Source organism: Colossoma macropomum, unplaced genomic scaffold, assembly GCF_904425465.1.
Source record: "Colossoma macropomum unplaced genomic scaffold, Colossoma_macropomum, whole genome shotgun sequence".
Lineage (NCBI taxonomy): Eukaryota > Metazoa > Chordata > Actinopteri > Characiformes > Serrasalmidae > Colossoma > Colossoma macropomum.
The window spans coordinates 22,056,051-22,079,390 of record NW_023494786.1 but is presented as its reverse complement, the minus strand read 5'-3'; the positions used below and the strand labels follow the sequence as shown (position 1 = coordinate 22,079,390).

The window sequence follows — 23,340 nt, the reverse complement described above, 5'->3', positions numbered from 1 at the left end:
AGCACTCAGTGGTACTGTTCTGTGAGCGTGTGTGGTCTACAGCTTCGTAGCCGAGTTGTTGCTATCCCTAGACGTTTCCATTTCGGAATAACAGCATTTACAGTTGACCAGGGCAGCACAAGCAGGGCTGAAATTTGGCAAACTTTTAAGACCACAACTTACGACAGTGCCATGTTGAAAGTCACTGAGCTTTTCATTAGGACCTAATGCCAGTTCTAATGCCAGTTTCTCTATGGAGATGGTATGACTGTGGTTGATTTTAAGTGCCTGATGGGACAAATTAGAAGGGTGTTCACATACTTTGTCATGTAGCGTAGCTGTACAATAATGCATTCAGTTCCATTCTATTTAATCCAAATAAACACTGAACTGGATTAAACTCTTTATACGCTTGTATTTTAGAGACACTGAACACATATCTTCCTATGCAAGGCCACTTCTACGGCTCTTCATTTCCACTGCAGTCTGTTTAGAGTCTGAGATTATAATAAGCTGATCATAGTTCACCATAATCACCATGATAACAATGACCAGCTTTGCTGTGGTTGTTCAGAGGCTGATGTTGGCTTAGTGTGTCCAACATGTAAATTACTTCAATTGTGTTAATGAAGTAGCAGCCAACTGTTTCTATATGTCTATACATTGTGCTATTAGGTATAGATTGAACTATAGTGCAGAGCTAATTACAGATTTGTTATACAATCAATGATTAGATGTACTTGCAAATTATGGTCTTGAGGACTACAGGGCAAGGATTAATAATGCTCTTATTGGCATAAGAAAAATTGCATCTAGAATCTTTTACACTTTCATTTTACAAATTTCGTTTTCTGTAGTGTTGTGTTAACTGGTTAAACAAACAAAACAACAAAAAAAAATTGTGCTTGTTTTTTGCAAAGCTGTTTAATTTTAGACATTTTACATTCATGATGCCAAACCGAAGTTCTCTCTTAATTATACAGTGGGCTGAAGAGTAATAAAAGACCTTGAAAGAAAAATACTTTAACAATAATGTAACTTTTGTAATAATTTAAATGATTTCCCTAGCATTACTTTTAAACAATTGATGAAATTAAGGAGGAGGCTATACTAAAATATCAATTTAATTTAATAATGTATATTCTCATTAAATATTAATTGAAATTGTTTATACACATCATGAAGTGCATTAGTAGCTGAGGATCACACATAGCGAGTGAACTGGGAATCCTTCAGATCATGTACAATCATAAGAAAAGCAAGTATTTTCAATAAAGCTTTGTGCCATGATGGATTACTTGACATACACTTGTCATGACTTGCTTTGAAAGTTACAGATTTTTATTTAGAATGTGAGTGTTACAGGTCTGACACTTCCTTTTATTTCCACTGTTAGGATGAAGCCCTGTTTCTGAGTTTAGCTGTGCGTCCTTTTCAACAACAGAAGCAAGATGGATATAAGGGTGCCATTGGACAGTCCACAATGCAATTACATATGATAATTTAATTATAGGGAATATGGTAATCCTCAAGACAGCATAAAATCATCTGATGAATTGATTTTGTTTTAATTGAAAGAATAAAAAAAAAAAACACACAAACAGGAATTAGGGCTAAGGTGCAAAAAGTATGCAGACTAAGAGTCTGGTGAGAAGGCTCTGTGTGTGTTGGGGAACCTTCTAGAATTGTAGTCAGGATCCTCTTTTACTCGTTTCTTTATATCATTTTTCACCTGAGAAAAGAAACAAGAAATTATTAGGGAGAGCAGCATGTTTCAGACACTCACTCAAACACTTAATATTGTATAACTGGTTCATTAAGGCCTTAAGAATACTTTTAGCAGTAACAAGAATATACAGATACACAGAAATGAAAGAGTTAGAAAACTTTCATGTCCAAAAACTAAATGCCATAGAGTATATTTAGATTGGTTTAAAATGATGAGATTTTGTGTAGTGATAACTTCAATGAACATCTATTTTGATAACAAGTAAGTGTCATACTTTAATTTGACTGCAAATAAATATGTTCTATTGTATTGATAAAAATCAGTAGTTATAGGTAACCATAAGACTACATTTCATACGATAAAGTAAGTTATAAACACGTTTTAGCCATTTTTTTCTGAATGCGTGAATGCTCGGGCTCCATCATTATGGCAAGATAATTACAAGCAGTTTTCCAGGCTAAATGGTAGAGCCTTTACAGTTACCAGTGTTGTGGCATTGTTAATAAAATTATTTAATTAAAGCCTACTGGGACTAAGTAAGACTGCGCTGCTCCCTTGGCTCATACCAGCTTGCCCTCTGCCGCACACTGCACCATGCTGCACGTGGGATCTGAATTTAGTCTCTCTTTAAGTTTGAAAATAGATCAACAACACAGGAGTTATTACTAGAAATGCATAGATACTGATACTGGTACCGGGTATTGGCCCTAAATGGTGCTCATTTACCCATACTCAATCTTGTAAAAATGCACCAATACTAACATCCGATACCACCTGATATCACGTGATGTAAGCCTAGTGTACGCTACCATGCTAATACAAACAAATGGCTCAAGCTGGCAGTGAACAAGGGTCTGCTCGCCCAGTGCAGCGTTACTGACTCCATGACAGTCAGACCTTAAGCCATCAGTCACCTTAAACATTCCTCCTGGAAAACACTGTGTGATTTTCACACTTTTTTAAATACACACAAATACAGCCACTACCCCAGTACGGGTGGAGGCACATAAGCTAGCCAAATAGAGGCAAAAAAGTCGAGATTTGCTCCCAAAGTCCGTCTGCCAACTTTACCCCATGTTTGAATGAATGGAATAGCAAGATACGTGATACACGATGGTCTATTCAAACGTACAGTGAAAGTCATCATAGAAAATTGGGCTTCATTCACAACTGTTCCTAAGAAGAATTTTTTTCTTAAAACCCACTTAGGCAGTTTAAGATGAATCTGACCTTCACCAATGTTCTCTTATTTGTTCTTAGGTAAGAACAGAACCTACACACACACACACACACACACACACACACACACACACACACACACACTCAAGAGCACAAGGGACAAACAATTCTACAGGTTAAAAACGTCATGAATCTGACAGCCTTTTTTTAGGACCTTTCTCAAGGACAAACCCAAGATAAAAACTTAGGAAGATATTGTTATTGTGAATGACACCAATTGTTTCTAAAATTACAGTGTATGTCTAGCTTTAGAGGACATTCAGGTACAGATCAACTAGCCAAAAAGACTTCAAGAACACAAAAATTGAGCTCCTTGGATGCAATTCCTCCTTTCACTGTACTACAAAGACTGCTGTTGACAGAGAAAAACATACTTTACTTATAGCTGTACAAAAGCGCTATTCAGACATGGAATTAAACCCATTCTTCTCCACTGCAAAGCTACTTCATCCGAGGTAAGTTAGCAGAGCTAGCTAATGTACATCATTTAAAATCAGATAAATTAGAATGATTTAACTGCTAAAGTACTTTGCACTCATTTACACAAATAACTACTTAATTCTAAGTAGGTTACTAAGTATGGTATCAGACTCGGTATTGGGAAGTACTACAACCACATACTGGTATCGATGGATGTCTATTACTACTATGTTATTACAGTATAACCTATATTATTGTAGGGGAAACGCTGATGGTATGAATTTCAAGAATGTGTGCAGGCAGCAAAAGGTGTAACTCAGTCTAGAAAATGTACTGACTTTCTACAAAAAAAGGCAGCACTCCATAGTACTGTGAAAGAATTTGTTTTAATTTGATGATTAGTAGTTCTTGCTGTATGCAGTACCTGTTGTGTGTACGCTTCTTGAAGTTCAGGTCTCTCAAGGTCACCCTGTAAGGCACTGGAAGATGTGACAGGTGTGACACCAACTGACCTTGCAGCTTGGCTCACTGCCTCAGACAGAGTGAGTCTGGGGCCTTCACTCTGTGCTGTCTGTCTCACACACACACACACACACACACAATTCACAGTGTTTGATATAGTAAAACCACAGAGGGTGTTTTTTAACAGATTTGGAGACAATATTCAACTGACCACGACAAGTTACTCATCGACAAGACAGACAAAAATAGATAGAAGTCTTTTCCAAAATAAATAAATAAATAATAAATTAATAAATAACACAGAATGGTAAACACTAACCTAAAAGAGACAATATCCAAGCATGGCTAGTAGTGTATCCTTAACAAAAAAAAGGGCTGTAACTTCAAACTAAAGTACTTTCTTTCGTTAGGTGCAGTGCCACCTGCCTATGTTTAAGGCAATATAAATGGGGAGGAGGAAAAACACTCTTGTTACCTTTCTGCGCTTGGCAGGCATCCCTTGCAAATATGCATCAGACAGAGGAGGTTGAGCCTTCATCTTCCTCTGGCTAAGCAGATCTTGCCTGATGATGGGAACCCAATCCTGCAAGGGGTAAACAAAAACAATATTTTAACCCTGTATTTCTCTTGTAATTTTTTCCTCACAAACATGACAATTTTACTAAAGTTATCTCATAAACAAACTTGAAGCTGTAGTTGACAACTGCAAGCTACTGTACAAAGAGAATAAAAATAAAGTAGGCAGCATAAATAAAACGTCTAAAGACAGGCTTACAGGAGGTAAAGCAGCTGCCCAGGCCTCAGCTTCCCCTGCAGGACCCTCTCCGCCCACTGCACCTCCTGTCTCATCAGCCAAGCCCCCAACTGCCCCTGCTTCCTGAGAGGTAGCCATGGCCTCCTCTGCCGTGGTAGCTGGAGTAGGGGAGAGTGTATCATCCATCTGAAAATATGAAAGAGCTTAGATGTAAAAGTAGCTGAGATAGTATATTAGTCGTAATGTTTATCACTAATACGTGCAAATAAATAATCCAAAAAATTACAGATGAATAAGCAAACAAAGACTTAACAAGATTAGCATTAATCATTCATCTACATTATACAGGAATATATATGTACCTCCACAGACTGAAGTTCTGACTCATGTGCTGGGGCCTCTCTTGCCTCTTCATTCTGACATGAAATTACATTGATATATTTAGTTCAAAACATACAAGCCTTGTTATAATTTATCTGATCAGTCTTTCAACAATTCTGCTGTTTTTATTTTTCATGTTGAAGTACAAGTCAGTACAAGTGAAGTATAAGATTATGCAAAACCCTCCCTTGTAGCTAGTTTTTGCAAGTCAAATGCACCATATACACATTTACATGGTAGTCGCACATCCTGTAGGGAGAGTCCTACATTCACCCTAAAAGTCTGCATCAGAAGAAGCCCATAAATGCACACGTTTGCTGGAATGTCTACTAAAATGGCAGGTGAAGTATTTTTCAAAAGATGTTGTTATTTTGTATTATATTATTTGATATGTAATTTTAAATATTTAAAGCATATAAACTAAAAGCAGAATAGAAAGTAGGTCAAAGCTGCAGCAGATTGTGCTTATCTGTCTTTTTCGGGATGTTTTTTTTTTGTTTTGTTTTTTTTTTAAATCGCCCTGGCCTATTTCTAACTAGAAAATATTGTGATAATTATTTTTCAATATCACCCGGGCCTACTAAATACAACTACAGAAGAGTCTGTAAACATTACATTTAGGTTTTTCGCAGGTGCTCTTATTCAAAGTTTTAAAACAGTGTAGAAAGTAGCGTAATAAATTACCCAAAAGTATTTTTATCAGTATGACCGCTTTCATGTCTGAACAAGGAAAAAAAATCTCTGCTCTCATCAAGCCAAGAAACATTCAAAAGAGATGTCTTTTACAAATGATCATTTTAACATATTTGTGCATATGTGTCTAGTTTAAAAAGTCAACAGGACTTTGTGAAAGTAATAACAGTGCTGTTGAAAGGTGTAGATCATCTAAAGTGTCTTTTTGCTAATAAAAACACTATATATAATTAGATAAATACAAATAAACATTAACATATTAAAAAGTAGTACAAATTTCTTGCATTCATAAAAGCAGTTGATAGAGCTGGTAAGAAAAACACAGGGTTGGTTCCAGAATTGTTCTCAATGTCCCAAGCAATTACATGGATTTGTTAAATTCCACCATTAGCACACCTGATTTAATTTAATGAAAGACTGACTGACCAAACTAGGTACTGGATGATAACTACAATTAATACCAGGCTGCCACAAGTAGAGGCTTGGAAATGGTTAAGTCAGCAGTGCACAACTCCAGTCCTGCAGGGGCCAGTGTCCAGTACAGTTTGGAAGTTTCCCTACTCAAAAACACACACTAAACCTGGCAATTAACAGGCAAGTTTAATCAGGTGTGTGTGAGTGGAGAAAATTCACCAAGCTGTGCTGGACACTGGCCCTCCAGCAGAGTTGTACATTCCTAGGTTGAATGAACAAAACTGACATACATTAAAATACTACTTTTTGTATTAATGTTATTTATATTTACTCTAATACTTGTGTTTCTTTTCTGAGCAAATATACACTGATTGTCAAATTAAATTTATTTTTAGATTTCTTCTCTGGTGTCTAAAACCTTCGCACAGAACTATATACACTATTATACCTGTCATATATCCAGATATCCATGTATGCACCAATCTCATAATTCAAGTCTTACCCGAGCATGGACAACATAATGGAGGATTTGTTCCTCTGTAACTGGGATGTGCTCCAGAATGACCTGCAGTCGCATAGTCATCATACTGGTCAACCAGTTGACCACACTTGGGTTCACCTCTGCCGACATGGTCCTCTGAAGAAAAAGAGTTAACAGAAGAGGGGTGATTACACCTTGACTTTAAAAGAAAAGAAATACAGTGTGTGAGAGAGATTTCACAGGTTTAGTACGGACTATGCGGTTGTTGATGACTGCAGTAAGGGCACTCTGCTCTCCTCTCAGGCAGTAAAGATTAAGAGCCAAACACTCAAACAGAGCACGGTTACACAACTGCAGCAAGCGTGGTCCAAACGTATGGTCTACAAAGAAAGAGAAATGTAACCATCACAGTACACACATTGCACTATGCATCCATGAATACATACTTGGCAAGTATCCCTGATAAGAGATTCTTATTACTCTCTGTTACCTAAACTGACAACTCTTCAGAGTGATGTGGCTAAAAATGCTGTGTACTGTGGAAGACTATTTAGAGGTCTATAGAGGACAATGACCCTGCAGATTTCTTTTATGCAGCTGTTAAAAAAAGCCTGTAATATATATTTTTAAAACATATGAGTAAGGAAATGCGAAATTTACATTTCAGTGTTTTTACATTTGAATCTTCAAAGCAAATCAGCAAATATGGCTTAAAGTACAGTGGTCAGCCTAAAAAGAAACATTAAATGTTCCTGGACACACCTGTGCAGTGTAGAATGTGTGTGGCGATGGCTGTAAGTTGCTGTCTTAGAAAAGATCGGTTTGTCTGAGTGATGTCAATCTCTTCCCGAACTGTAACTGTTGACTGAGTAGGTCATAACAGACAGACAGACTAAGATTAAAAATAATGTACAACACACAATAAATATTCCACACAATAGACTAAAAATAACAGAGAAAATGACTTGATCTACTTACAAAACTCTCTGTGATATATTCATCAAGTTCTCCAATCAGGTCATTAGCAGCTGCCTTTTTTAGTAAAATAGGAGAAAAAGATCAACAGAAAAGGAGAGAGTAAGGACTGAATTAAAATCTTCCCAGAAATGATTATGATACTGTTCTGAAGATATGTGTGTGGATTAAAAAGTTGTGAGACATACTGTGATGTTGTCCTCTGTGGGCTCTCGACCCTGCAGATAGTGTTCTGAGAAGAACTGGGACAGCTGGGGCTGAATGCGGCTCAGTGGCTGTGCCTGACCATGAAGCAGCAGCACCATGTCCACCATGGAGAAATTTTGACAGACAAGAGTCAACAGGTCCCCGAAGAAACCTATGTACAAAAAAAGAGATCACTCAGTTTCTAACTAGGTGACTTAAAATTAGAATAGAATTGAACCAAACAGAAAGATGCAGGAAACAAGAGAGTTAACATACAATGCGGTTGTGTGATCTGTATGATCATAATACGGAATGTCCTATCAAATGACCCTCTACATCAGAAAGACAAATTTAATGCAATTAATTAGGACATTTAATGCTGGTGCTCTTTCCTCATTCTATAAATGTAGCATAAAATCCAATTACCAATAACCAAGTCACCATTCTATAGCATCTCTGTCATAAGACAACTTTGTATCATTGAAATGGTAACTTTACAAGAGAAGGAATTAGCTTAACGTAGCTACATTAGCTTAGCTACATCCGCTAATGTAACATAAAAGTTTGCTTTTCCAAGTTTATATTTTATGACAAAAGGACCAATCACCACAACATAAAAGTAAACTTCCATTTTCAAATGATGAAAAAAAAAGAAAAAAAACCCTGACATGTGTTATGTAATTTAGATCAAATCTCACCCATTGCCTCTCCAGTGCTGGGGGTGAAAATGTTGCTGGTCTGGGAGAGTCTCTGGATAAATTGAGCAATGCTCTCTGTATTATTCTGAGGGGCACCTAAGGAGCCCATCATGGTGGAGAGGACGCCTTGTACTATCCCAGTGAAGAGCTCAGTGTTCATGACTTCTTCAGCTGTGCCCGCCTCAGGGTCTGATTGAGGTTCATTAGTCGGTGGAGTAGAGGAGGCAGCTGCTGGTTGGTCTGTGGACGGCTGAAAGTGGGCTTGCTGAGAGGCCTGATGAAAGAGGTGTACAATTACTACCTCAAACAAGCCAGACTGCATTATCTAACCATTCACCACTACATGACCTCATTACAACATTACGGTTAGGTATATAGCTCAGCCTATTTTAAGCTACTTTGTACATTAGCAAAATCAATAAAGAAACAAAAACCAGCAAACAGGCTAATAAGCAAATGTCTTCAGTAGTGAGCTCCTTTCTGACCTGTATGAAGTCAGTGACTCCCTGGATGAAGGCAGGTATTCCTGGCATGGCCATAGATACAGAGGGACTCGCTCCAGAGGCCTGACCATTAGCAGCAATCCCTCCCCCCAGGAGAGAGCCAAGAATCTGGTCCAAGTTACCCCCAAGAGGAGCCCCTTGAGGAGGGGTAGGGGCAGCATCAGGCTGGGGAGCAGAGCTCGCAGTGGTGCTGGTGGAGTGTGTAGGTCCTGAGGCACTGGTGGCAGCAGCAGATGTGGGTGTGAAGGTTGAGGAGGAAGAGGAGGATGAAGAAGACGATGAAGTAGAGAATGAGAACGTATAAGAGGAGGGGGAGGACGAGGAGGAGGTGGTGGTGGTGGTGGTAGCGGCTTGGCTGGCTGTAAAATTAAAAAGAGGGAATGTTTAGGTTCATCACAATAAGGGTGGCTCTTTCGCATTTCTTCCTAAAAACGGAACTGTACATTTGGCAAACATACTCATCTGGCCAGATGCTCCTGTCAAGAGTTGCCCCACCAGACCACTAATCATTTGGTTAAGAGCAGCCGGATTCATGGGTGTAGCCTTTCACACAAACATATAAAAATATACATAGCTGAAGTATCAGTCCGTGAGTAGTTCTAACTTCCTAATATGTTTAACATACATGAGGGTTAAAGTACTAACCGGGCTTGGCTGTTGACCCATTGTTGGGGGAACAGCAGCTCTCAGATTTATGGTGGTTCCTCTAGTGGTAAAGGAAGGGTTTGCCATGCGGTGGGCGAAAGAAGGCAGTGTGAATACTACCCTAGCCTGATGAGGGTTAGGGGGCATTGGAGGGGCAGCAGGACCTGTACTAGCAGAGCCTGTACCAGGGCTAGGGGTCTGTTGTCCCTGTTGTCCAGCAGAGGCAGCATTTGCCATGGCCATGGCTTGCTGGGTAACTTGATTTACAATGGCTTGCATGAACTCTGGAGGTAGACCAGGTATTTGAACCGTAGGAGATGCACCTAGATGAGAAAAACACAATGATGCACAATCCAAATGACATCACTATTGCAATATTGAGTCAAAGGAAGACCATAGAACTGCTTTGTTGTTTGTAAACAAACCCTCAATGTGGAGGTTATACTAGCTTATGATACAGTATGCTTTTCAGGACCAATGACGCACCTGAGAGTAAGAGTTTTTAAGGAAGAAAGTATATTAAAGCTAATAAAAATAATTAACCCTCACCAGGCTGTCCAGTACCAGCAGCATTCTGTTGTCCAGTAGCTGTGCTTTGAGTATTGCTTCCAGCATCTGAAATGCATTAAGAGATGCACATCTAAACATTAACATGTTCCTTAACAAGTGCTCACACGCGTGGATGTGCAAGCGTGAGCACACACGCATGCACATGCACACACACGAACCCACACACACAAAAACCCACCATCAATGTTAATCTGCATCATGACCACTGGCTCCATGGTTTGATGGCTTATTCGTATCACCCTGGGCCCTGGCTGTCCCATCTGCTGATTGGCCATACCTGGCTGTGGGGCGGGGGTTTGTCCTTGCCCTTGCTGCTCTGACTGGCCAGTAGGTTGAGGCTGACTCTCAGCTGTTGGTCTGCCATTGGCTGACATTGTCACTGTGGTTCCCAGATTAACCTGTAAGAACATATAATCAAACAATGATTATGCAGTGTTATATATTTTTAAATTATTAAATTAATTCTAAATAAAGAAAGAAATAAAGAAAGAAAAGAAAATCACAGCTTTCAAGCTTTACCAGACAATCTTTCCATTTACAACCAAATCACATTATTTAATAGACAGTTACAACATTGTTAAACATTGGAAAATAATTAAACATGAATTTTGAACCTCTTCTCTTGTAATGTGACATTTATAATCTTTTGAACCTGGAAATCTCTGACAACCTGACATGACCTGTATGCCAGGAGACAAGTGAGATCCTAGAGACCAGTCACTTCCAAAGCGCAATGGAAATTAAAAATATGCATTCCACTTGAAACTGTTGTAAGTTCTCCATTTTTGTATGAATTGTGCATACTGAAATGAGCACATTCAAAATGAACAAATTCAATCACAAAGATGCAGAAATTCAAAAAGTCAAGCACTGTGTGTCAATGAAGAGTAACTTCGGTAAAAACAGACCTACATATTCCATCAATAATTGCATTAAAATGGAAAGTAGTGAATGCGTCCTGTTTATAAAATTACTGCCTGAATCTACAAGCAATTCATTACCTGTACGGGCATGTGATGCACTCCACCTGGTGCCAGAACAGAGGAAGTGTAGTGAGACATGGGCCGGATCACATGCAAGTGACGGGGAGGAGCACTTGAGAGGTTACAGCGCAAATCACTCAGGGCAACCAGAGCATTCCCTAAGAGTCGAAGGGCCTCCCCAACCAGGTTTAAAACACGCTGATCCTCCTCTCTCTCCTGTGTCTGAAGGGAAAACATTTTTCCCCAATTACTTAAGGAAATGAGTAAGACAGTCATGGGGTACAGACCAAGAATACCAACATATCAGGAGAAGAACTAAAATAATTAACTGATGTTTGTACAGTATAGCACTAAACCCAGAAAAGGATGAATTGATGAATATTGCAAAAAGACAAAAAAATAAATAAATAAATTGTACGCTAAATTTACCTCATACAACTTTTTCAAAAAAACACCACATACAGTGGGTGTTAAAGAGGAATTAAGTTCTCCATAATGTAACGTTATTGTCAGCATATTTATTCAGAGTGATTCTAGAGAAACTCTAGAATTGTTCACAGTTCACAAAGTCAGAACTGTTCACAGTGACGGTGAAAAATTTTAATGCCTCTAAAAGCTAAATTCTGAAATCACAGAAAGTTATAACTTGAAAAGATTATGAAAATGCTGCCTGGTGCCCTATGATAGTTTTGACATGAGCTTTTAGGTTACAACGTATTTTTTTTTAAATCCATTTATAGCAGAGAGGTACATGCAGGGCACTATAAGACAAAATTGTACCCAAACAAAATGTATTCTTTTCAGATTTACCACTATTTTATCATCAACATTCCATATAAAACTCAAGACATGTATTCACTGGTTATTCTGGATAAAAAATAAAATGGCCATTTCTGTGTTGGAGACATTGTGATCCTCCTATCACCACCTCTGAAAAGATATCCGAGTCAACAAGTTTCTCTACAATGTATTCACTTCAAACCACTCTGAACAACTTTATTTACATCTCAATGAATGAACTATGCAGAAAATTTGAAAAATGGGCTGAGTTTTCCTTCAACTGTGTTACTACATAAAAAACACTTAAACCAGTACTACTTCACTTTGCAACCGGAGAATACATCTGTGTACTGCTTACGTTATTGTTGTAGTCAGCAGTAGTAGCTGCCTCTAGGATGGCGTGGGCTCTTTGGATGAAAGGCTGCAGCCTCTCTTCTACTCTCCTCAGCTCTGCTAACATCTCTACCAGCTCCGCAGGGCTGGGGTGACTGGTGGAAATACAGGATACATAAATACCATTATTTAATAAACAGGTTTGTATTGGGTTAAAAACTTTAATTGAATTAACAAGTTTCACAGAAAAAGCAGACCAAGAGTTTCTTTTCTATCTTTTTTTTTTTAAACTGTGAGCAGAGTCTTAATTCTAGACTAGGTGTAACTAAGATCTGAAATCTCAATCTCAGGGTTTTTGTTTTGGTTCTCCATCCCACAGATTTTATATCTGATGGGCATATAACAGCATGGTCTGCTAGTCATGAATCCAAAACATACAATGGCATCAGTACAGGATACATAACATTTAAACCATAGATAAAAAAAAAAAAATCTTCACAGCTTCCAAATAGTATTGCTCATAAAACAAAGCACATTAATGTCATCATAGACTGGGATCTTAAAGTGAGCCTTTATTTAAATATTTATGTGGTTACCTTTGATGAGGAGAAAACACATCCTACTGTAGCAGCATCAGTACTGAATCTTACATTTTAAAAGCACATTACATTTTTTTAGTGCAACAACAGTAACCCTGTAGGCTTTAAAGTAACCCATTCTGAGCTTCTATTGAGTTTCACACTAACTTATTAGCAACCATAGTTTTCCAAAGCTCCTGTAACATAACTAAAGAGGTCTGACCATAAAAGAAACACTAAACACAGGTCACAGGAATCACTAACATAAAGACCATTGTTGGTCACTGTTTTTCAGTGTTGCCCTGTCTGCCCATATATACTGTTCTTTTTCTGGCTTGATCATTATTTTTGCAAGACTGTTAAAGTTCATTCTGAAACAAAGTAAACTGATAAGGTCATTTGTTACATGAAAAGTGTAACTCTGGTCTACTGTCTAGGGGAAAAAAAAATTGTGCCTAAAAACATTTTTTGGACAATTAAGAATTAGCAATCTTATACACTAAGACCTATCAGTCTTATACCTAAAAGACATTCAAATAACTTCTAAAAACTGCGCACTTCAGCCGAAGTTTGCGCTAAAACTGCAGCTTAAGTAATTATAGTGTCTGGTCTTACCTGGGACCTGAAGGAGGAGGAGGTGTGCCCTCAGTCTGAGTGGCAGATGATGATGATGGAGGGGAGCTAGATGGAGGGGAGCTAGATGGAGGGGGGGAGGTGTCCATGGGCTGAACAGAGGGAGAAGGTGTAGATGTGGATGAAGAAGGAGGAGGTGCAGAATCCTCATGAGGTGAGGAGCCATCAGCAGGCTGACCCTATAAAAGAGAGAGATGGTGGGTGAGTTTGGGCATGTGATGTCAAGAGAGCCATCTTTCTGCAACAAGCCTCTTTCAAAAAAAACCCTGGACAGCCCATAAATTGTCTACAAATAATCAGATACAATAAAGTACAAAATATAAACTTTTGCTGCATCCATTAAAGGCAATATGATATTTTATTTCAGAACTTCTCAATACCTCAAGTCTCTGAATCAGGGCAATGGTGTCCCTGAGCAAATTCTCAGCCAAAAGCAGCCGCAGTCTGGGCTCACTCTGTAGGGACTGGTCTAAATCAACATGTACATTTGCCGAGCCACTGGTCTAGAGAAAGATACACCATTCATAATGTTACATGTAATAATATGAACAAAGATAGTCCATGGCTTATGGTTTTTAACGGCTGGAACACACTCCTACCCCAGTACTGGTGCCAACTCGTGCATTCCTGACACCCTCTCCCAGACCCGTCATCATTTGCTGGATAGACATCTGAGGAATTATATATTCAAGAGCCATTAAAATGTCAACAGTAAAGACATTGCATTTTAATTATGTCTGATTAGATAAGCAGAAACCATCAGGAGGTCTCTGAGCAACCTATGGATCTATGGACATATTTTGGTTGTATAAGGACAGTGATTTCTAGTGGGCGTAGTATGATGTGCAAAAACTCTGGCATATATATTATCAAATATTTAATTTGCTGCATGTCAATTCATAAGTCACAAACAGTGAAACTAACACCAAGGCTCATATTTATCAAGCATCTCAGAATAAGCACACTGATCTAAGGTCAGGACTCATCAGTCTATATGGTCCCATTCAGTGCTATGTAATATGCAAAAAATTACCCCAGATCAGCACCTGTTATACTCTAAGATATTTGATAAATATGGGCCTTCATATTTGTACATGTCCAACAAGGTGGATAACAATGCAAATCATCATGCCAACTGATATTATGACCTTATTCAATCAAAAATATTGTAGATACTCTTTATCAAAGAAGGCAATGTCCACACCTGAATTTGCTGGGGATCCATGATGTTAACTGGGAGATTAAGGGTACCAAGCATAACATAGCTGTTGGCATTACGGTCATGCGTAGGTCCATGAGGCATCCCCTGAGAGGTTGGGGAGGAGTTTGTGTTTCCTGCCTGTGGGCCACCTGAGGTCCCAGCTACTCCACCTGAGCCTGATCCTGGCTGGGTTGTCTGAGGTGGGGCTCGCTCCACCAAGTGGATGACTTTACCGTTCACATCTGCCAGCACAAGAGCAGAAATGAAAAAGAATTCAGGAAAATGAGGAAGAAAAACAGAACCAAAAAAAAGTCATGTACAAAAGGGAAACAGAAAGTCTAATTTTATATGAATATGTTTATATATGAAACAGATGTCCTGACAAAGGTTTAGTGCATGTTATTAATGCATGTCTGAGAAAGCTGCTTAAAGGGTTTGGTATATCCATAACATTGGCTGAAAACAAGATACAAGTCCAGTATTAACGGTACATACAGATTTTACCAAACTTTTTTTTTTGCAGAATCCATTTTTTTCCCACTGCTATATTTTGGGAGTTACAAAGAGTTTAAACATTTTGTTATATAATCTAATCAATCATTTCTTATTGAATTTGTACCATACACTTTTGTCCTTAAAAGGCAACATCTCAAAAAAACCACAAGAAAAAAAAAAACAAGATGCACTGAGATCTTGTTGCTATCTTTAACACTCCAACTTTAGGCTATGCCTCAAAGAGTGAGTAACAGCTCATTTTGTACAACCAGTTCTAAAACATGCTTTCGATGCAAATATCAAACCCAACTCACTGTATTCTGTCAGAGTTTTCTCATCTTGGAGCACTCTTCCTTGGTAGATTAGTCTCTGTTTGTCAACAGGTATTCCAACTGATGGTGATATATGCTCTTTGAACTCTTTGACGGTCATCTAATGAGTTATATGAGAAGGTGATTTTAGTAAATTACAAGGGGGCCAAGCTTGGAAAATACATGGAGACTTCAAAGAAGCCACAAGAACATGAAATACACATCCAAATCAAATGCTAAAACAAATAAAGCACAACTATGACAACAGACGGTTAAAGAACTGACTCACCTGTGCTCTTACTGTGTAACTTCTGCTCTGGGAGTCCAGAGTTTTGACAGTTACTTCTATGTCACTATTTCCTTGCTCCTCCATGGTAGCCTGTAAGATATTATGTAGCTATATGAACCACATATAAACCGTTGTTAGTGGCATAAACAGATAATGAACATGCATGAAGGAAACTGCTTCCTTGAGAAGTACGATCTAGTTCGCTAGCTAAGGTTACAACTTCCCACTTCTCTGAAAGTGAAACCACGCATGCATACTGACACATTTCCAGATGCTTCGCGACGTTTTCACCTACTAGTCACTCAGCTGCACTCTTGGATGTCAGTCACGCACTTAGCCGGGCACTGATTATCTTCTAAAAAGCTGGTTAGGTTAGCCAGCAAACCCTTGTGTATGTACAGTTTAAGCCAGTGTTCCACAACCCTGGTCCTGGAGGCCCACTGTCCTACACATGTTCGTGCTTTTCATGCTTTGACACAGCTACTTTAACTCAATAATGGGCTGTTAATGAGCTGGTTAGTTTGATCAGGTGTGTTGGGAGTAGGTAAAACACTAAAAAGTGCAGTGTGGAGGACCTCCAGGAACATTCATGAGAAACAGTGGTTTAAGCCAGCGAGCCCCAGTGTCTATTTTAGCCATCTAAGTTAATCTCACCGCATAAGCAACGTAAGCAGTAACGCTGAGTTAGTGCTAACCCACAACAATTCCACCCTACAATTCCGTATAGCTAGCTAGCTAAGCTACATGGCGCAATTACTGAAACACAGTATGGGCTGAAGTGCCTCCTACATGCCATAACAACAATAACGTTGCCATTACTTAAATGGCCTCGGGGTTCTTTAGCTTAAGCTAACTTAGCTAGCCTCGTTTTCGAAACAACGCATGAAAACAAACATGAGGCTAGCAAAGAAGCGCTTGGCTAGCATGGTTAGCAAACAGATTCCTACCTTCACACTATATTCCTGTTTATATTAGTTGTGTCGCCTCTGCTCTTTAACTAATCAAATTTCTTCAGTAACATCTGGTACAACCGCAATGTTAGCCACCAGACTGCAACCGGCTAACGTTAGCTACGTTACCGAGCTAACATAGAAAACGCCATACAGCCGTTCTGCACTCTCGGCTCCTGACGTTTCTACTGGAGACACGCCCATTTCCTGGAACCCTCACTTCTCTGTTTGCCGGCTAAACATTGAGTCCGTTTTTGCGAGAAGGTATTTCTACACTTATTGTCAGTTTAATCAGGTTCATCTACGTGTAGGTGCACTTTGTAAGTATACAGTTACTGACTGTACCCTATCTGTTGCTATAACTTACTCTCAGTATGCACAGTTTGCCAACCACCCTCTATCCCATCCATCAGAGGACCACCATAGGACCACTGACCAGATATTATAGGTTATGGTTTGTGGACCATTTTCTCCTCGACAGTAACGTAATACCGAGAGGTGACCGAGTAGTTGCCTCAATTAATTCCTAATACGTAAATTTGTTGTTAGTTTGGTGAAATACTCATTTCTTTGGCTCACTTGTGGGCCACATCCTTGGGTTTCTTCTGGCCCAGTATATGGCTGGGTCCTCCCCACGATCTTGCCCACACTCTATAGAGTGAATTGAAGTAATGGATTTGGCCCAAATCTGGTCCAACTACATTGCTGGTCCACAACATTCACTCCAGAATTGGCCCACAAGTATAGAAACGAGGCAAAACTGTAGCTGAAGCTATCTGACATCTGGCCCTGTTCTGGCCCGCATGGCTAATATCTGGCCAGTAGTCAACCAACAAACACATAGGAATGCTAGAATTGGCCCAAAACTGTGTCTGCTATCTGGGTGTTGTTCCAAAAAATAAATAAATAAAAATACCCAAAAACCTAGGTACAATATCAGGTCAAAAAGTATCAAGTCGAAAAACAATTACTGAGTAGAACTGCAGTGGAACCTTTTAGTACATTCAGCATCTATCAGCATCTTCTCTTCATAAGATCTAAATGCTGAAGTCACAAAGCAGCATAGATTTTGTTATCAACATGTCATAATGAAATAAAACATAAAAAAGAAATTAGAGACCAAATATATCTAAACATGACTAAAATCTACTTTTTACTTCATTTCATTTTCTTTCAAAAATACGTATAAGTTGTATACAATACAAATAATATCAAGATGACTCAGGAAAGTACAAATCTATCAAAAATTACACAAGTACAAGCAACTGAGTATATGGAAGTAGTTACTACTGACCACTGGTAATACCTGCATGATAAAGTACAGTAAAACATTTTTAGTATCTTACCTTATAAGTCAGCTTGCTGCAATTACACTTTGTGTTCATTTAACTTCAAATAAGTTAGCTGAACATAAGACAGATTTTTCTTCTGGTAGCTTACTAATAGACATTCAACAAACCCAAAATTTGATTGCTGCAAAGGTATTGCATTACTTTTTTTTAAGTTAAGAAACCAGAAGTGTTTTACAGTCAACAAAATATCCAGCCAACAGTGGTATTTTGGTTAGAAATGAGCACTGGTAAGTGCTCTAAGACAAATTGATTATTGAAAAAAATGATGACCCATAACTAACCATACACTTATGGTTAGTTACCATAACATAACTAACCATACACTTATCAAGAATAGGCCTATCAACAATTTGGCCAGTCAGTGAGTAAAAAGCAGTAGAAATGGTTGTGCATGAAAATCTCAGAATGGTTATTTGGCAGACACTAGAAATGGCATGGCGAGCAGCAACTATCATGATACTTTCAGATTCACCACATTTTTGGCTATTCCAACATTTAGTAGAATTCTGATGCTAGAAACGCTGGTCTATCTGATTTATATACACACTGCAGCCATGTGAGACATAACCTGTAGAAATGTGCGATTTTTTGTGAACATAGTCAGTGTGCTTGGTAAATTGACGACTCAATGTGAAAACCTCTGTGAGAGTATGTCACCTAGGTCAAGTAACGCCAAGCAGTATAACAAACAGCACAACGTACAGGATCTCAAAACATCTGCAGTATGCAGGTCTCCACAGTTTTAAAACAGTTCCTGAAATCCACAAATGCTTTTGCATTGATCTATATCCATTTTCTAAAAGACAAAGCCTTCTAATTCAGCATCATTTTGCAGCAGCCTGGATGACAGTTCTCCACCTGGTCTGATAATGAATGTGACAGGATTAAACTGAAGTACCATGCCGAATCTCTGATTATGGTGATCCCCAACACTCGGTGATGTAATTGCACCTTGAAAATGTGCCAGTAATCCCAGGATTAGCATCATTAACATGCTCAGAGCGAAGTAAACCTCATTTCCATATCACAGAGTGCTGTTTCATAAGTGACATTTCTGCTGGGTTGGGCAGAAGAACCTGAGAGAAGCAAGAGGGTTTGCTTTATGGCTATGTGCAGTCTCAATGCGCCATTAGGTTCCGATCACTGCCAGGAGCTGAGTGATGATATTAGTGCAATACAATCGGAAAATGTCAACACATTTTTTTAGGTTTAACACATTTAAGGTAACTTATTTTTAGATAATGTGAATAGTGACAGGCAATACTGACTTTAGCAGTGTTGTGAATTATGGACAGAGTAGAGTTCTTATGAACATGGTAAATTCAAGCGAACTAATGTGAAAAATGGGTTTTTATCCGTAGGATTGCAGAGCGGCTCTAAAAGCATCTAGAAGGCCATCTAAACTAAATGTAGTTCTTTGAGGGCTCTGTAGTAAAGGTAGTGGTCATATATACAACCATGACAACTCAAAGAAATATTTGAATAAATGGTTCTTCATAATGCCTTCCGCCCAGTGACCACAGGGATAGGCTCTAGCACCCCCCATGACCTAGAAGGATAAGCGGTTTGGAAGATGTGTGTGTGTGTGTTTTTGTGTGTGGTTCTCCACAATTTATCATACATGTTTTTTTTAACCCCTTTTCACACCATAAAATGGAATCTCTAGCTGTTTTGGAGGAGGTCCCTCAGCTGAACTAAAATTATTATTAATTAATACTTAACTAATGATTAATTATAATTAATATTAATGATCAACTTTTCTTTAAACTTTGATGTAATATATAGTCATCGAGCACTTTATTAGAAACACCTTCTTGTTTTACACTCATTGTCCATTTTATCAGCTCCACTCATAATATAGATGCACTTTGTAGTTCTACAGTTACAGACTGTGGTCCATCTGTTTCTCTGCATACTTTGTTAGCCCCCTTTTACCCTGTTCTTCAGTGGTCAGGACACCCACAGGGCCACCTCAGAGCAGGTATCATTTAGGTGGTGGATCATTCTCAGCACTGCAGTGACCCTGACGTGGTGGTGGTGTGTTAGTGTGTGTTGCGCTGGTACGAGTAGATCAGACACAGCAGTGCTGCTGAAGTTTTTAAACACTGTCCGCTCATTGTCCACTATATTAGACACTCCTACCTTGTTGGTCCACTTTGTAGATGTAAAGTCAGAGACAGTAGCTCATCTGTTGCTGCTCAGTTTGTTTTTGTCATCCTCTAGTCCTTCATCAGTGGTCACAGAGCGCTGCCCCTTTGAGACTGCTGGCTGGATATCTCTAGTTGGTGGATTCTCAGTCCAGCAGAGACACTGAGGTGTGAAGAACAGCTAACAAAGTATGCAGAGGAACAGATGGACTACAGTCTGTCAATAAAGAACTACAAAGTGCACTTATATGTCGGAGTGGAGCTGATAAAATGGACAATGAGTGTAAAACAAGGAGGTGTTCCTAACTGCCAGTGAGTCTATATTTCGATGGAAATGTGTCTGATTTACAAACCCAGAAACTAACTGGATTCAGCAAGCAAGTAAATATTTATGTGTTTTTATTGTGTTTAAATATCAAGAAAGCTGCAGTTGTCTGTTTTGTCTCGGCACGGCCGTTTTTGTGGAGAGGTGCGAATTGTTTTACTGCAAGAAGTTCACACCCCTCCCCTATTGCACCCTCATTGCTCACTAGCAGCTCAACACATTCACAACATTTCACACATGGAGAGCCAACGGTGTCGTACTGACACCGATAACACTGATAACAGTATTATTTAAAAAAATATATATTTTATTTGATTATATTGATTAAAAATATCGATTTCCATCCTATTAGCGGGTCTGCATAACGAGGCTACAGAACCTTTCAAAATGTTTCTATATAGCACCAAAAAGGGTTTTGCTATTATTGCAAGTTATCTAACCTTTTTTTTTTAGTTCTGTACAGGACACTTTTTGCAAAGAGTAAAAATGCACCCTCTTTTTGGGCATAAAGGAAGCATAAAATGTTCTGATGGTCCACTCAGCCAATTTTCTAATCAGCTACCACACATAACATACAGATTTACAGTACTCTTATACTGAGCAATACAGACTACTTTGTCCTTAGAATTGTCCCAATATTAAAATTGAAAGACTCTTAAGGGACAGACTGAATGTGTATGTGTGCTATTGTTGTTGTTTGCTCTTAGGTAAGGGACATGTGGAAGCTGTTGAGGGCTCTGTGGGACATACTGTTGACCATGCTAGAGCTGCAGGACGTCCTGTGTGTGAGTGGCTGCCTCCTGGAGTAGAGCAGCCCATCAGGAGAGAGAGCCTGCTATGGCAACAACTTCACCTACATCGTCCGCCAGTTCTCCAGCCAGCAGGTACACAGTTAACAAGCCTCTACAAGCCAGGCACTTTCACTCTCTATATGCCTGCATGCTCTATGTTAATGAGCTAGATGGTGTGGGATTTGTTTGTTTATGCTGGAAAATATTTTGCAGCGCTGTACGCTGTCCTACAAAGGTGAAGAGTAGTAACCACGGCAACAGCAAAACTGAGAAGGCCAGCTTCGAAGTTCTGTTGTTGTCCATGTTACTATAATTTTCACACTGTTTTCTTCAAAATGGAGCAACCTTGGGGATGAAACCAGTCCTGTTTTTGATGTAAATGGCAGATGTTGTACTGTGCCTTTGTACCATATGGCTGTTCCATACCTTGACCAGTTTCTTATGATTTTGAAAATGCTTTAGTATAATTTAGTATTTACTTTTTAAAACGTTTAAACATAAATAATCAAGTAATATTATCTTACTACACTGGCAGATAATTTTATTTTCCTCCTGCATTATTACTTGAAACAGAATGATTACAATAATTGCAATAAGATAATTATTTAAAATGTAAAATGGCTAGAAATAGGATGAATCGTTTTATAATATTATTAAAGTAATCTTATATTGAGAAATATTACATATATTACTTACTAAATTATCCAAATATGACCAAAGCAATTTTTAGAGTACACAGCAGACTTTGCAAAACTGTCAGGGGTGTAAATAGCAACTGTACGCATGTGTAGCACATATATGTATTAGAGCTACAGCACTGTACAAAAGTCAGAGACCACTGTTCATTTATTAACTAATTCATTTTTAAGAGATACTTCAGAGAAGATTAGATATAAGATAATCCACCTGCACAAGGAAAAAAACGTAAAAAAAGCAAGAGTTTCCAAAACTGGAGTTATTAAGAGATATAGAGAAAATATCTGTTGCTTTAGAACACGTGTTTCTGTCCATCCTTCCACTGTGAGTAGACATCCTTTCAGACCAACGCTATGGGTCTGAAAGGATGTGAAGATGTCATCTGAAAAAAAGAGAAAAAAGAAAATTTGCAAATCAGTTAAAGAAGCTGCTGGTGTTCTCAGAGCCATAGACTGACCAGTCCAGACCTCAGCATTGCTGAATGTGTTTGGCATAACTTGGATTGTGTATCCCTGTAGATTCCTCTAAAACACTAAAAAAAAAAAAATCTCCCAAAAAGAATGGAAGCTGTAACAAAGACAAAGCATGGACACACTAAATACTTAAATAAATGAAAATCAGTTTAGTGTTTAAATGTTGATGCGTCTATCTAACTTTCTGTCAAATATATGTTTATCAAACGTATGTTTTCTTTTTTTCCCTGGCACTGAAAAAAGAATAACTTGTACTTGATGGCCATTTTGTATGGAGCCCCATTGGTGACATCCCATATAAATAAGAATAATGCGTGGCCATGCCTTATTAATGTGTGGAAAGAGATCCTAATGCGTGGCAGTGACTTAGTAAGGTGTGGGAATGAGATAATTAAGTTGTGGCCATGACTCAGTAGGGTGTGGGCACAAAGATCCACGCATTAAGAGCTCGTTCCCACGCTTTACTAAGCTGTGGCAACGCATTAGGATCTCGTTCTCATGCCTTACAAAGTCGTGGCCACAACTTAATTATCTTGTTCCCATGCCTTTCTAAGTTATTATTTTTATTCATACAGGGTGTCACCAGCGGGGGGCTCCATAGTTTTGACTCGAAATTGAGTAAATGAAAGGTGGCCTCTGACTTTTGCACAGGACTGTATGAAAAACATAAAATAACTACTGTGTGTAACTAGCTGTATATAAGTGTGGGTCTCTATGTTGGTGTCTGAATGGGGTCTTCAGTGGTTAAATATTCCCATTGGATGTTGGCAACTCAGTAGTGCAGCACTGTGGTACCTCATTTTACCACATGATGGCAGTATGATCCAAGCCCAACTGCAAGTGCTGCCTCTTTCTTTGTTCTCTTGCCAGCACA

At 38.8% G+C, this 23,340-nt stretch overlaps 1 protein-coding gene across 2 annotated transcripts; it reads right to left on the bottom strand.

The window, feature by feature from the left end:
* Positions 1 to 887: 887 nt before the first annotated feature.
* bag6 (BCL2 associated athanogene 6) lies at positions 888 to 16,858 on the bottom strand. 2 transcript variants are annotated; one of them, XM_036563873.1, is made up of 25 exons: positions 16,680 to 16,858; positions 15,733 to 15,822; positions 15,447 to 15,564; positions 14,641 to 14,879; positions 14,036 to 14,107; positions 13,817 to 13,939; positions 13,419 to 13,615; positions 12,251 to 12,380; positions 11,131 to 11,334; positions 10,308 to 10,527; positions 10,109 to 10,174; positions 9,560 to 9,882; positions 9,373 to 9,457; positions 8,897 to 9,273; positions 8,412 to 8,685; positions 7,716 to 7,885; positions 7,531 to 7,584; positions 7,315 to 7,417; positions 6,808 to 6,932; positions 6,574 to 6,708; positions 4,946 to 4,999; positions 4,605 to 4,769; positions 4,305 to 4,412; positions 3,792 to 3,938; positions 888 to 1,711 (listed from the first exon to the last, which is right to left on the bottom strand). In XM_036563873.1, the coding sequence occupies exons 2-25, from the start codon at positions 15,814 to 15,816 to the stop codon at positions 1,616 to 1,618; spliced, it is 3,669 nt and encodes a 1,222-aa protein (XP_036419766.1). In that variant the 5' UTR covers positions 15,817 to 15,822; positions 16,680 to 16,858; the 3' UTR covers positions 888 to 1,615. The 2 variants fall into 2 exon arrangements, with proteins under 2 accessions (XP_036419766.1, XP_036419773.1); XM_036563880.1 differs by having other exon boundaries at positions 1,616 to 1,711; positions 10,407 to 10,527.
* Between the last annotated feature and the right edge of the window lie 6,482 nt (positions 16,859 to 23,340).

Bases quoted from the DNA above. Each gene is read 5' to 3' on its own strand.
- bag6 (XM_036563873.1), bottom strand. From the start codon at position 15,816: ATGGAGGAGCAAGGAAATAGTGACATAGAAGTAACTGTCAAAACTCTG. The intron at 9,883-10,108 runs GTGAGGGTTAAT...TTTCTCATCTAG, and splicing joins TGCTGGTACTGGACAGCCTG to GTGCATCTCCTACGGTTCAA. The intron at 4,770-4,945 runs GTACATATATAT...TCATATTTTCAG, and splicing joins CAGAACTTCAGTCTGTGGAG to ATGGATGATACACTCTCCCC.